The sequence below is a fragment of the Salvelinus alpinus genome, chromosome 4 (assembly GCF_045679555.1).
Source record: "Salvelinus alpinus chromosome 4, SLU_Salpinus.1, whole genome shotgun sequence".
Taxonomy (NCBI): domain Eukaryota; kingdom Metazoa; phylum Chordata; class Actinopteri; order Salmoniformes; family Salmonidae; genus Salvelinus; species Salvelinus alpinus.
The window spans coordinates 64,709,619-64,723,831 of NC_092089.1; the positions used below are offsets into that span (position 1 = coordinate 64,709,619).

Genomic DNA, 14,213 nt, shown 5'->3' on the forward strand with positions numbered 1-14,213 from the left:
ATTTAGGCATCATAACAAAGGGGTTGAATACTTATTGACTCAAGACCAGTGGAGGCTTCTGAGGGCAGAACAGCTCATAATAATGTCCAGATACGGGGAAAATGGAAGGCTTCAAACAGCTGGAAACCATGTGATTGATGTATTTGATACCATTCCACTGATTCCGCTCCAGTCATTACCACATGCCCATTCTCTCCAATTAAGGTGCCACCAACCTCCTGTGCTCAAGACATTTCAGCTTCTCATTTGTAAACATTTCTATAAACATCATTTCACTTTGACATTCTAGAGTATTGTGTGTAGGCCACGAACACGATCTTAATTTAATTCATTTTAAATTCAGGCTATAACACAACAAAATGTGGAAAAAGTCAAGGGGTGTGAATTATTTTGGAAGGCGCTGTATATTAGTAGGGTATATGTAAAGACCAGATTGAATTGAGAATAGTCTGATGGATGAGACTATTAAGTGCTTGTAAAATTGTGAATGAGAGGCTGATGAAGTGTGTGCAGCGATCTAAGGCACTGCATCTCAGTACAAGAGGCTTCACTGCGGTCTCTGGTTCGAATCCAGGCTGCATCACATCCGGCCGTGATTGGGAGTCCCATATGGCGGCGGAATTGGCCCAGCGTCGTCCGGGTTTGTCAGGGTAGGCCATCATTGTAAATAAGAATTTGTTCCTAACTGACTTGCCTAGTTAAATAAAGGTTCAATAAAATTACATAAGGATGACTCAGAATATGCTATTTTGTTTTTCTGAAATAGGCTACATTTTCTTCATATCATAATGTTTCTTCAGACCTGCCTTAAATAAATAATGGATTTATTGTGATAGTGTAGGCTATATTAAATGGTTTTATTAGACTTTTTTTTTAAATGTAAATGTTCCAAAGGTCTGCATCAGTGGCTTGTTGGCTATGCGTGGAAGCCCAGAGATGCTCGGCGTGTTTATGTTAATTAACAGTCAATTACCATGAGACCGACAGTTATTTTCATGACGTTTACCGGCTGACACAATGTCATGACCGCCACAGTCCTAACCAGGGTTGAAAAAGGGTAGCCTATAATGTCTGTGTAATGTGTTTGGTGTACAAGTGATTTACCATTTGTTCTTTCAGAGATTATTGTATTGACTTTCTTCAATTACGGAAAGGGATTGAACGATGGAAAGTGAACTTGCCCATTTAAGTTGCAGACTACGCCAATAAGTATTTACATGTAATTGGGGATGTAACATCCGTAGCATCATTTGCATGGCAGGGTATCACAACAGAACAACAGGTTGGTATTCCTGTGATAACCAAGGTCTATGGAAGTGCCTTGGCTCTCACAATGTGTTTGTTTATAAATAACCTGTAGGTCACCATACTAATAATACTGCCACTTAGATTTATTAGGCTCACGTGGGCTTTTTACAATATATTACATAAGAAAACCGACAGGTTTTATAACATGTTATGTTTTTACTTGTACTCTTCTTCTCTGCTATCCGTATGCTCCACTTTTCCTATTTCTGCCCCCTCCTCCTGGCCCTTTCCAGCTTGCTCCCTCCCTCCCTCTCTTACCTTACCCTCTCACTTTCTTTCTCTTTCTGTCATTTCCAGGTTGCCACTTGGTCACTACAGACACTATGGTGAGTTTAATCAGGAGAGTTGTTGCATGGACATTGATGTGAGCTTATATCTGCAGGCTTTCAATGTTTCTATTTTAAGGAAGTGTTCTTTAGCTTCTCTGCAAAGTTTCTCCTATAATTGTGGGAACGTGGTAGTTGTTGTATGTTATTGCATGATAAAAGGTCTGCTTCTTCTTGCTCTGCATTTTTTTTTTACATTTTAGAAATTGTTTGAGTAGTTTTTGCGGTATTTAGCATGCAAATGCAATTGAGTGCAACATGAATGTGTTGAAATACATGTTTGACAGTAATGTCTGTGAGGGAATCGATGATAGAGTGAAGAATGAAAGAGACTAAGACAGGGTGGCAGAGACTGAAGGACTAGGTGTAAATGAAGCGAGGCTGTAGAGAGGAATAGGGAGAGATTGGAGGGAAGGGCAGCTGCGACTGTTAATCTCGGGAACCGTTACAGTTCTGCCTGTTGTCTGTGTGTGAGAGAAAGTGTCAGAGGGTCTGTGCGTATCGTGTTAAATTTAGAGTGTCAAGTTTGATTTACATAGGTTACAGTGCAAGTAATGCTGAGCGAGAGGTGGGGGCTGTATTTTCTGCGGTGCCAATAAGTATTTATAGTTCCATTGAATGTCTTATACAGTATGTGAAACTGAAAACCTTGGCATTCTTTGACAAGATATTACTCTGAGGCAGCAAACTACTGGAGCTCTACAAGTATATGATGGTGGGAATTAAACAAAGTTATAACCCTTCAGGTGTCTAGGTCAATAGAAGAGAAAATAAAAAATAAAAATGTAAATAAACATATCTGGTGATGGGCAAACAGAGGGAGAGAGGGGTGAAGGAGGAATGAGGACAAAGAGAGGGTGACGAGAGTTGAAGGGGAGAACAAGTGGACCGTGTGTATTGTTCTCACATGATTGCACACCAAACAATGCCGTTGCTGTGTAGGTGATCGTTTTGCATAACAATGCATGTGGTTTGTTTGTCTCGTATCTAATCTGAGCGCCCACACAACCTGGTATTGAAGTAGAGGGAGCCACGGAGAATTTTACAATGCACGTTTAATGATTTTAGTCAGCTAACTCAAAGATTCTAAGATATAATTTTCTGTATAAAAAAAAAAAAATATGAACTTTAAACATAATTTTTTCCCCCCTCAAGGATACAACTGATTTGATTATCTTATTACCCATATAACCAGAAGAGAGAGATCTTAGTATTTAACAAAGTTTGCTGGTCGACATATCAATCAATCAATGCTTTGTTGGAATAAATGTGTGTTTAATGTCAATACATCCATAACTTTGTGTGTGTGTGTGTGTGTGTTAATGAATGGGTGTGTTTACTACATGGGTTTGATGTACACACACAGCTGCCAGTGGCATGTGTTTAACAGTATCAGTGGCACTCTGACATTCATGTTCCTCTCAGACAGTTTGGTCAGACATATTCATGCTTTACATCGAGGGAAAACAGTTAATGGAGGGTTTGTAAATGGTTTATAAGTAGTTATTTGTAGATAGTTTATAAATCAGTAGTAAGCTATAATGGCTCATTATTCTGGCTCAGGATCACCATTTTGTCCTCTTTGCCCTCTTTTCTCCCTGAACATCCATCTGTTCCCTCATTTTACAATCCCTTTGACGACCCCTTCTCTTTCTCCGTCTCCTTCTCTCGACATGTATCCTTTTAACATTTATGTTATGTCTCGCCACACACCCTGTCTCCCACAGCTCTCTCTCAGCTCTCTCCCCACCACCGTTGTCCCCAGCCTCCCCTCCTCTCCAGGAGGATGTGCTACTGGGGGACCGAGGGTATGGTCCTCCAACCAGGAGGTAGCTCTGTTCCAGACCCTGCAAGAGGCTCTGAGGGAGATCGACCTGCCTGAAACACAGGACCTGCCACAGGGTGAGACCCGGGCTACGATCACCCGGCTGAAACGTACAGGATGACGCAGATAGAAATGTACCAGGCTAGAAAGACACTGGACGCTGTTTATTACAATCCCTATGAAATGGGAATTGTGGCCGCTCTATGACCTTACCTTTCTATCTGCAACGCTCTGAATGTTTGAACCACCTGAGTTAAGCCCCCAGGCCAGGTGAACCTATCACAAACACTGGATCTTAACCTGCACAGAGTCACCCAGACCAAGTGAGTTTAGTACTATATGTCAATGGGCTACTAGGTGAACAGGTGTGTTTCCGTTTACTCTTACCTGGTCCAAAAACAACCCCTAGGCAAGACCCAAGCCCCTATCCCCTATCCCCTACCCATTTTTAGTGTTTGCAGAGGGGAAGGGCCAGAGGACTCTGGGGGTGTAAGCAATAAGGTTGTGGGTCCTTCAATGAGCTAAGATGACCTTCTGCCATATTTGCTGGCCCCTATATGGTTGTTTTTGGACCTAACTTTTGTATTGGCTAACATTCATTAACTACTTTCTATTACATAGTGAAGGGCTGCACTGATGCATGGGGAATTTGACCTTGCCACTAATGGCTGTTGTACTGTTTTCCTTCTCTTCTAGGTATGAGTCACTCTGAGCTGTGTGTCTGTGTTTTGGGATCCCCCCTCCCCTACCTCTCTCTGCTGTTGGAGGCAGGCCAACGGAGCCCAGGTACGCTAGCAGAACGCAGCCAGACAGGAAACACAACCGATGTGTACAAACAGGCTGTAAATCACTCCGTTATATTTATACTTTGGTACTTTATACCAACCTGTACCAGTTTGTGCTAACCTGTAGAAGCCTGACAGTAATTCAATGTAAAAGCCTATTTGGCCAGAGCAATAGTTAAAACATACACCCCTCCTTTCAAAGTATGTGCCAAAGTGTTTTCCAAGAGGTCTTCCAAGTGTTCCTTAGTGCCTCCCATAATGGTGTTCGCTTGAACAAGGCTTTCTTCACCATCTATGGACCTCAACTTTGCCTTGCCAGATCGCCGGGAAAATAAATGTTGGAATGGTAATCCTTTTATGGGATTCATTGGTGTCATTATCAAATAACATAATCACCCCCTAGAGAGAGAAGGTCTGAGTCTAACAGTGATGGCTCTAATTTTAGACTGATGGCCAAAAGGTTGAGGGAAAAGATCACTAGTGCAGGTTGACATTTGATGAGATTGTCACTGCCCTTCATTACTCTATTTATACATAAATAGTCATTCTCCTTCCTGCTTTGTCTCTGTTATGACCAATAACAGATCAAAACACTTTACACTTTAGTTGACAGGCTTCTATGACTTTTGACCTTTTTCTATATTTTCATGGAAAGCTGTGACCGGTCAAGAATCTCTCTTCCCTCCCTCCCTTCCTCTCTCTCTCTCTTCCTCTCTCTCTCTCCCCAATCCAATTTCTCTCTACCACACTTTCCCCATTACCCGCTCCTTCTGTCCCTCCCTCTTTCTCTCTCTCATTTACCCCTTTCACACACCCCACCCCCCTCGGTCTCTCTCTACCCTACCCATTTCTCTCTTCTTCTGTCTAGGAGATGCTCTCCTGTGTCTTTCTCCGTCCTGGCTCTCTCACGCCTCCCCCTCCCTCCTGGTCCACAAGGCTGTCACCTTTGACTTGGGAGGCCGCACTTTCCTCTCCAACTTCAACCCCCCTCGCAAGGTCACCTACTTCCTGTCATGTGACCCTTGGGCTGAGGAGGAAGTGACCCGGGAGACAGACTGCCCAAGCGGAGGTTCTGGCGCACTGTGTCGATTCTGGGGGGATGTTCTGACCGCCAGGGTTCTGCTGCAAAAGGCCAAGATCCACTGCCCCCCGACGCTGGCCTTACTGTTGCCCCCGGGACAGATGGGGCTGGAGGAGGGCAGGACAGGAGGGGTGGAGGTGGTGCACCTGGAAAAGGGGGTGGAGGGAGGGATGAACTCCATCCGAAACAAGGTGGACTCTTTCCTGGAGTCTGAGGATATGAAGGGATCTGAGAGTGTATGTCCTGTTTCTTAGAGGATATTTTAGTCAGCCTTTGTGTAAATGTACACACATCCTCAAGCTTTCCTTTCACTTTGTGTATAGGTGGTGCTCAGGCGCAGTGGTGGGACGTTCGTGGGCGAGGCAACCTCACCCCCTGTCTACCTGTCTAGGAACAACAGGGATGAGGTCTGGGCCAAGGTAGGTTATCTCCTGCCCCAGCTCCTCCCTGGAGAGGCAGTGCTGCTGGAGGCCTACTGCTCCCCACTGAAGCCTGGGCCGCGGGTAGAGGACCGCACCTGGGAACAGTACACCGGTGAGGGCTTTGAGTCTGGGACAGATGGGGGTAGTTTGAGGTTTAAGGACCTTATTTTCATGATTATTTGAATGTGATCCTCACATGACTTGTAAGGACTCTAGTACAATGTGATGTACTACGGCCATTACCACATCCTCTTGGTGTTATCATAGTGAAGAAGTAGTTGTTGTGTGTGTGTGTCAGACTGCAGGCCTCAGGTTCCAGACCTGTCCTTCAGACTGTGTGCCATCGTAAGTCGCTCACCTCTGGACCTGCCTCTCCTCTACAAGGTGAGCGAAAGAGAGAGAGAGAACGAGAGAGGACGAGGTAGGAGAGAGAAATGAAATGTTGACTATGTGCATCACAATTTGTATTGACCCTCAATACTGTAAACCTATAGCGTGTGTGTATATATATATGTATTTGTGTGTGTGTATAGATAGAGATATATGTGTATAGATAGATATATATGTATATATATATATAGATGTATGTATGTACGTGTGTATTTACAGAGCTATATATATATATATGTCTAACTTGGGAAATGTCTAACTTGGGAATGTGAGACAAATTCCTGTAAAAGACCATATACATTAACTGCAATGTTTGTTTGAAATCCATTACCTTTTCACTAACTTCTCTCTTCTTTCCCTCCCCCTCGCTCTCTATCCCTCCCTCAGTTGGTGTGTAGAGTGGGTGTGTCCGACACCCCTCTCTCTCACAGCCACTCCCTCTCTCAGTCCTTGGAGACCACCCTATTAGAGTGCGGTTTCACTGACCCTACCATGGCAACTTCTCTCCATCGCTTAGCAACGGACACCGCCCTGTCCTGCCTTCGTGTTGTCATGGAAACAGAGTCAAGCATGTCCGCGGAACTGCGTGGTGGAGCGGGCGCCCAGACCGACATGATAGGTGTGTGTGTGTGTGTGTGTGTGTGTGTTGACTCACTGCCAAAGCTTTCCCTCTAATGTAGCATGAAGCCATCTGAGTTGATCTATGACTTGATATAGATTACTGCAGATTGATGTCGAAGCCTCTCTGAAAACATGGGTCTACTTATACCATCACAAGTCTCACTCTGTCAACACTCCTATGTCTCCCTGAGCTGCTGTCTGACCCTTCTACTCCCCCTGTCTCTCTACCTCCATTCCACTCCCTCTCTCTCTACCTCCATTCCACTCCCTCTCTCTCTACCTCCATTCCACTCCCTCTCTCTCTCTACCTCCATTCCACTCCCTCTCTCTCTCTCTACCTCCATTCCACTCCCTCTCTCTCTCTACCTCCATTCCACTCCCCCTGTCTCTCTCTACCTCCATTCCACTCCCTCTCTCTCTTTACCTCCATTCCACTCCCGCTCTCTTTACCTCCATTCCACTCCCGCTCTCTTTACCTCCATTCCACTCCCTCTGTCTCTTTACCTCCATTTCACTCCCTCTCTCTTTACCTCCATTCCACTCCCGCTCTCTTTACCTCCATTCCACTCCCTCTGTCTCTTTACCTCCATTCCACTCCCGCTCTCTTTACCTCCATTCCACTCCCTCTGTCTCTTTACCTCCATTTCACTCCCTCTCTCTTTACCTCCATTCCACTCCCTCTCTCTTTACCTCCATTCCACTCCCTCTGTCTCTCTCTACCTCCATTCCACTCCCTCTCTCTCTCTACCTCCATTCCACTCCCTCTCTCTCTCTACCTCCATTCCACTCCCTCTCTCTCTCTACCTCCATTCCACTCCCTCTGTCTCTCTCTACCTCCATTCCACTCCCTCTCTCTTTACCTCCATTCCACTCCCCCTGTCTCTCTCTACCTCCATTCCACTCCCCCTGTCTCTCTCTACCTCCATTCCACTCCCCCTGTCTCTCTCTACCTCCATTCCACTCCCCCTGTCTCTCTCTACCTCCATTCCACTCCCCCTCTCTCTCTCTACCTCCATTCCACTCCCTCTGTCTCTCTCTACCTCCATTCCACTCCCTCTGTCTCTCTCTACCTCCATTCCACTCCCTCTGTCTCTCTCTACCTCCATTCCACTCCCCCTGTCTCTCTCTACCTCCATTCCACTCCCCCTGTCTCTCTCTACCTCCATTCCACTCCCCCTGTCTCTCTCTACCTCCATTCCACTCCCCCTGTCTCTCTCTACCTCCATTCCACTCCCCCTGTCTCTCTCTACCTCCATTCCACTCCCCCTGTCTCTCTACCTCCATTCCACTCCCCCTGTCTCTCTCTACCTCCATTCCACTCCCCCTGTCTCTCTCTACCTCCATTCCACTCCCCCTGTCTCTCTCTACCTCCATTCCACTCCCCCTGTCTCTCTCTACCTCCATTCCACTCCCCCTGTCTCTCTCTACCTCCATTCCACTCCCCCTGTCTCTCTCTACCTCCATTCCACTCCCCCTGTCTCTCTCTCTACCTCCATTCCACTCCCCCTGTCTCTCTCTCTACCTCCATTCCACTCCCCCTGTCTCTCTCTCTACCTCCATTCCACTCCCCCTGTCTCTCTCTCTACCTCCATTCCACTCCCCCTGTCTCTCTCTCTACCTCCATTCCACTCCCCCTGTCTCTCTCTCTACCTCCATTCCACTCCCCCTGTCTCTCTCTCTACCTCCATTCCACTCCCCCTGTCTCTCTCTCTACCTCCATTCCACTCCCCCTGTCTCTCTCTCTACCTCCATTCCACTCCCCCTGTCTCTCTCTCTACCTCCATTCCACTCCCCCTGTCTCTCTCTCTACCTCCATTCCACTCCCCCTGTCTCTCTCTCTACCTCCATTCCACTCCCCCTGTCTCTCTCTCTACCTCCATTCCACTCCCCCTGTCTCTCTCTCTACCTCCATTCCACTCCCCCTGTCTCTCTCTCTACCTCCATTCCACTCCCCCTGTCTCTCTCTCTACCTCCATTCCACTCCCCCTGTCTCTCTCTACCTCCATTCCACTCCCTCTGTCTCTCTCTACCTCCATTCCACTCCCTCTCTCCTAGGCGTAGACCTCCTCTTCACCATGGATGGTTACATCATCAGCCCTGTTGTCCTTGGCCTCCACCCCTCCCTCTGTCTCCGCTCCTCCTTCCCGGAGCAAGGGATGGGGCTGGAGGGACGTGACAGTGGGATAGAGGGGTGGAGTAGGGGCACCCTCCTCCTCACCCCCCTCCTCCGCTCCCAGTACTACCTGATGCAGGAGAAGACTGTGCTGGTGGTGGGAGCTGGAGGACACAGTAAGAAGTTCATTTGGGGAGCAGCCAAAAAGTACAAACTCAAGGTGAATGTCTACATGGGGAATGAACTAGTGAAAGTGAATAGATCTCCGCAACAGACTTTTCAACTATTTTAGAAGTGCATTTTACTGCATTGCAAAGTCTGATTTAAATGACACATTAATGGTTACTGGTTAGCCAGTTATGCTAATGTGCTGAACTGAACTCACCAACTCCTTCCCCTCCAATCAGATCCTGCTGGTGGACTGTGACCCCACCCACTTCGCCTCCCAGTTGGTCGACCACTTCCTGCCCCTGCCAGACCTGCCCGACCACCGCCGTGACGACCAGCACTGCTCCCGCATTTGTGATTGGCTGTTGTCCTCTGGGCTCCGCCCTGATGGCTGCGTGTGTTTCTGGGATGACTGCGTGGTGCTGACGTCTCTGGTCTGTGATAGGCTGGGGCTCAGGGGGCCTCCCCCCGAGGCCATCCGCATTGCGAAGGAGAAGAGCCGCACCCACAGGCACCTCCTGGGCTTACTGAAGTCTACTGGGACTAACCTGACCAGTGTTGAGCAACCCTCCGGTCAGGCGGATGGCCTGGTTGAGTTTAGAGAAGGTGAGAGGAGAGGCAGACAGCAGAACGGTATGGTCAACGGCATGGTCAACATGGAAGGGGATAGCATGAGAGCTATGGCCGATTTTGACAGGGGGGATCTCTTCAATGAGGCAATGGGCAAACCCGACACTACCGCCCCTACCTCTTCATCCGCCTCAGCCTCCTCGTCCTTCTCACTGTCCTTCGGCACTTTCCGGCCCTCCGCTCCCCTCCTTTCTCCCTCCCCTTCTTCCTATGCTGTTCCCTGTATCCATGTGGAGAGCGCCCTGGATCTGGAGAAGGCAGCTAGTGGGGGGGAGGGGGGGCCTGGTGGGGCCAGTGTAGGGGTGGTGAGGTTCCCTGCCATCATGAAGCTGGAGTATGGGGCCGGGGCGGTGGGCGTGAGGAAGGTGGGCTCTCTGGAGGAAAGCCTGGCACACTTTGAGAGGATTGGAGGGGACCTCCGCGAGGAGACAGACTACCCTGGCATTGGCCTGGGCTGGGGCAACGCCATGACCCTCATGGAGTACGTGGGAGGCACAGAGCACGACGTGGATGTGGTTCTGTTCAAGGGGCGACTGGAGGGCGCTTTCGTGTCCGACAATGGCCCCACCCGTGCCCCGGCTTTCACCGAGACGGCCTCCCAGATGCCCTCGGGGCTGGCGCCGGACAAGCGTGCTCAGCTGATTCGCGCGGCGCACCACGCCTGCCTGGGCTGCGGCCTACAAGACGGCGTGTTCAACGTTGAGCTGAAGATGACAGAGGTGGGCCCGAGGCTCATCGAGATCAACGCCCGCATGGGCGGCTTCTACCTGCGCGACTGGATCCGCCAGCTGTACGGCGTGGACATCCTGATGGCCGCCTTCATGGTGTCCTGTGGGGTGCGTCCGTGCCTGCCCTCGGCCACAGCGCTCCCAGCCAGAGGCCACTTTGCTGGGGTGATGGTTGTGGTGTCCCAGCACCTCCAGGCCCTGAGAAGCACAGCCAGCCCTGAGCGCCTGCGAGGACTGCACCAGGACGGGGCGCTGTGGCTGAACGAGCTGGCTGAGGAGGATGAATTGATCTCTGGGGAGTACGAGGAGCCCTTCTGTAATGTCGGGGTGAGAGACGCCCACAACGCCGCCAACGCTCGCCAGCGCCTCCTCGCCATCTGCCAGGGGCTAGGCCTGCACTGTCCTCCACGCTACGACCTGGGGTACTTCCTGTCCCACTTCAATTAGACAGGAAGTCAGGTGGGAGAAGCACCTGGGGTTTGTTCAGGAGGGTGCAATGTTTAGATTTTACTCACAGATCAAAATAACACAAAAATCGATTCCCTATTCTGCATGACAGAGAAGCATATGTGTTTTAGTCCTGTCTAAATGTTTGTTCCTAACATTGGACCCTTCTGAATAGAACCCATGTTTAGCACGTGTATGCTTTGTGCGGGTGTTTTTTTTGTACTAGGGGCAAGGGTTAGTTTAGTTAGCTTAAAAGGTACATCACAGCAAGAAAAAAACACTCATGTTATATCAAAACATATCTCACTACCTTTCAAAATTTTAGGGACCATCTCAGGAATACAAGTTTCAAAAAGGTATCATCTTCAGTGATTAGTCGAGAATAGGGTATGGGTGTCGTATCTATCTACCAGGGTTCAGGAAGTGATTTAAATAAAACAATTGAAAAAACGTTTTCAATAAATAGCTTCTACTTCTCATTTTATTGAGAAGTCATAAAAAAAAATAGAGGCCCTTGGTTAAATTATTGAATTAGTATGTTGGTTAACTTCCTGAATTGACAGCATTCAATTCGAATTGAACCCAACCCTGCTATCTATTAGGTTGTGGTATCAGCAGTCTACTCAACTGGGTCGTTCCACAAAATGAGTGCCTTTTGTGTCCCTTTGATATTTTAAGTAGTGCACAAATATTGAATTTTAAAAGCCTGTCCTATTAAATGAAGTGCCATTTAAAAGTCATTTCTGAAGAGTATTATTTATTTCATGTAATTAGTGATTTCATTTTAAGTAAAATACCTGGCGACCAATATTTAGCGGCGATCCAAATGCTGATGACTACAACGCCCCTCATCACCACAATCGACTTCAGTGATGGCAGTCTCATACTAAAGTATGTAGGGAACGACAGAGCAGCGGAATAATTTAGTGTGGGTCGTCAGGCTACAAAAAACCCCGTCCCTAATTTTAAAGTCAACCCTGTTGCCTGAACTGATCTCTCGTTCTAATTGGTGAAACTATTACATTTTAAATATATGTTAACAGATGAGCTGGTTCTATTCTTTTTGGCCATTTTCTGGTGTTTTGTTGTGGAACATTTAGCTGGTTGAGCATAACATGTCAACCCTGTTACCCATAGATGAATCTAACGTAATAGGCTTAAAAGAAACACCTGAGTGGCGTTTCTTTCTTTCTGGTCCTGGTGGGAAGAAAAAAACTGTCGGGGGAGGTCCTCTTTGGACTGTTGAACCAGTCCAGTAAATGTGGAGGAGTTAAGATGTCTTGTCGCCGTGTTAACGTCGAAAAGTTAACGTCGAAAAGCAGAAGTCGCAACACAGGCCCTCTTTCCATTTCCCTTGAAAAACGGAACCATCCATTTAACCGACCCCGCAAAGGGTGCCCATAGAGAGAGACAATTTAGAAGGGAAAAAATTACATTTTTTAAATATTTTTTATTGTGAAGCTTGCATACAATTGCCCCTCCCTGTTGCACGCAACAAGCTTCCATTCCCCCTGTCACGAGGTGATTTATGGCTGATTTTTAAGATGAAGTTGTCAACCCTGTCCCTTTAATAGGCACTTACTATAGTCATTTTTTTGAGATGGATGTTTTTCATTAAGTTGAACATGTGCTCTTTACGACAATCTTAAAATGGATGAAATACGTTTTTTTGTTCACTAAGTTGCACTACTCAAAAGGCACCTAATTGGTGGAACGACCCTACTACATTATAATCCAGCCATAGACGTTGATTAATAGCCTGCACACTGAACACATAGCAGTCCAGGGTTGGAGGGGGTTGTTATATTACACATACTGTAGGTCAGTGTTGTTAGCTAAATAGTTATCTGAAGGAAGAGCAGAAGAAGATTTTGAGGAAGGGGGTTTGAGGAGAGCAGTACAATAGCTGGAACAGGTGGACAGGGGTGCTGATTGCGGAACCTTCTAAATCCTGGCTCAGAGGTGATGTCTGCGGGGTCGGCGCGTTTGAACTACTTGGAAAATGTGGAATTCTGGAACTCTGCCTCACTCATTCTTAGTTAGAGGTCGTGTGAAAGTTCATGTCTAAATTAGCAAGGTTGAGGTGAAAGGTTGTTCCACCCCAAAATAAGTAACTTAAAGAGTACGGAAATGGAGATTTAATTACGCCACATACTCACACCCATTTTTCCCCGGCTTAGCAGTGTGTTATTTTGTTATGGAAGTCATTTGAGGCAGTTTCACCATTGCAAATGCGTTGACCCCGGAACAAGACCTCATCTTGGCAGTTAGTGTCTGTGGTGTGGCATTTGCGGTGTGGTGTCAGGTGTACTCAGTAGGCTTGATGAAACTGAGATGCCATCCCTCAGTACCCCCCCAGACATGGGTTAAGGATTTCCTGCTTCTTCTGTTTCTGATTGTTTATGTATTTCTGAGGTAATATTTGGGAATTATATAGTAGCAGACACTTCTGACTTTTCTTCAAAAAGGAGGTGTGACAGGAAAGTTAAAGAATAAAACAACCGAGACAGATTACATTACTAAAACCAAAACAAAAAATCCCCAAATCCAAACTTTTGTATTAACTTAATATGTAATATGTGTTCATGTTGTCATGTTTTGTTAATTGCTTTATTTGTTAAGTTTCAATGCATCTGATTATGAATGTGTTATTGATATGTAACATCACAGATATGAATGTAATGTTTAGATTAACACATTGTTTTACAAATATATGCGTCATAAATAATTTCACCATATGCGAGCAATGGAGAACAAGGCCTTAAAGTTAACACAGATTTAAAGTGATTTTTCTGTTCCTTAGTTATATTGACAAACAATAACTGGTGTGGAAATTACTTTTTCTTTAACAAAGTTTTGAATCAAGATCAAGTGTTTTGATTCAGCTACTGTTCTGATTCAAATGTAAATGTACATTTCCTGTGTTATGTAAAATACAATAAACATTCAAATCAACAGACTCTTAACTTTTCTGTTTGATTTATTGAAAAAAATTTAAATGACAAGGATGTATGAGCTCCAAAGGACCAGTCTCAAACCTGTTTTCTCTCTCTCTTTCACACTTTGAACAGATGGGGTGATTTATACATTTAAGCGAGTCAGTTATTTTACTAAGTGAAAGAGAGACTTGTTTTTGCTTGTCGTTTCTTTTCAATAGCCTGGCACAGGTTTGCCAAACCTTCTCCCTCTTTCTCTCTCTTTGTAGTGCTTGTTTTGAATCTTAGATGCAGTCTAGTCCTGTTGCTAGTAGTGACTGTCGGAACTGGTTCAGTTACACCTCACAAATCACACCGGTGGTGAACCTTAGAACAACAAACACACCCTGATCCATGTGTTTGGACTTTTTCTCTCACTCTTTCTCAGTTCTCC

General features: G+C 46.5%; 1 protein-coding gene across 2 annotated transcripts; it reads left to right on the top strand.

The window, feature by feature from the left end:
* The first annotated feature begins 1,137 nt into the window (after positions 1-1,137).
* On the top strand, positions 1,138-13,804 carry LOC139574142 (carnosine synthase 1-like). 2 transcript variants are annotated; one of them, XM_071398348.1, is made up of 9 exons: positions 1,138-1,634; positions 3,362-3,536; positions 4,156-4,245; positions 5,113-5,561; positions 5,649-5,859; positions 6,046-6,131; positions 6,525-6,756; positions 8,814-9,091; positions 9,279-13,804. In XM_071398348.1, exons 1-9 carry the CDS (start codon positions 1,632-1,634, stop codon positions 10,842-10,844), a joined length of 3,090 nt encoding a protein of 1,029 aa, XP_071254449.1. In that variant the 5' UTR covers positions 1,138-1,631; the 3' UTR covers positions 10,845-13,804. The 2 variants fall into 2 exon arrangements, with proteins under 2 accessions (XP_071254449.1, XP_071254450.1); XM_071398349.1 differs by lacking the exon at positions 1,138-1,634 and having other exon boundaries at positions 3,398-3,782.
* Positions 13,805-14,213: the final 409 nt, after the last annotated feature.

Bases quoted from the DNA above. Each gene is read 5' to 3' on its own strand.
- LOC139574142 (XM_071398348.1), top strand. The intron at 6,757-8,813 runs GTGTGTGTGTGT...CCTCTCTCCTAG, and splicing joins CGCCCAGACCGACATGATAG to GCGTAGACCTCCTCTTCACC. The intron at 9,092-9,278 runs GTGAATGTCTAC...CCCTCCAATCAG, and splicing joins CCAAAAAGTACAAACTCAAG to ATCCTGCTGGTGGACTGTGA.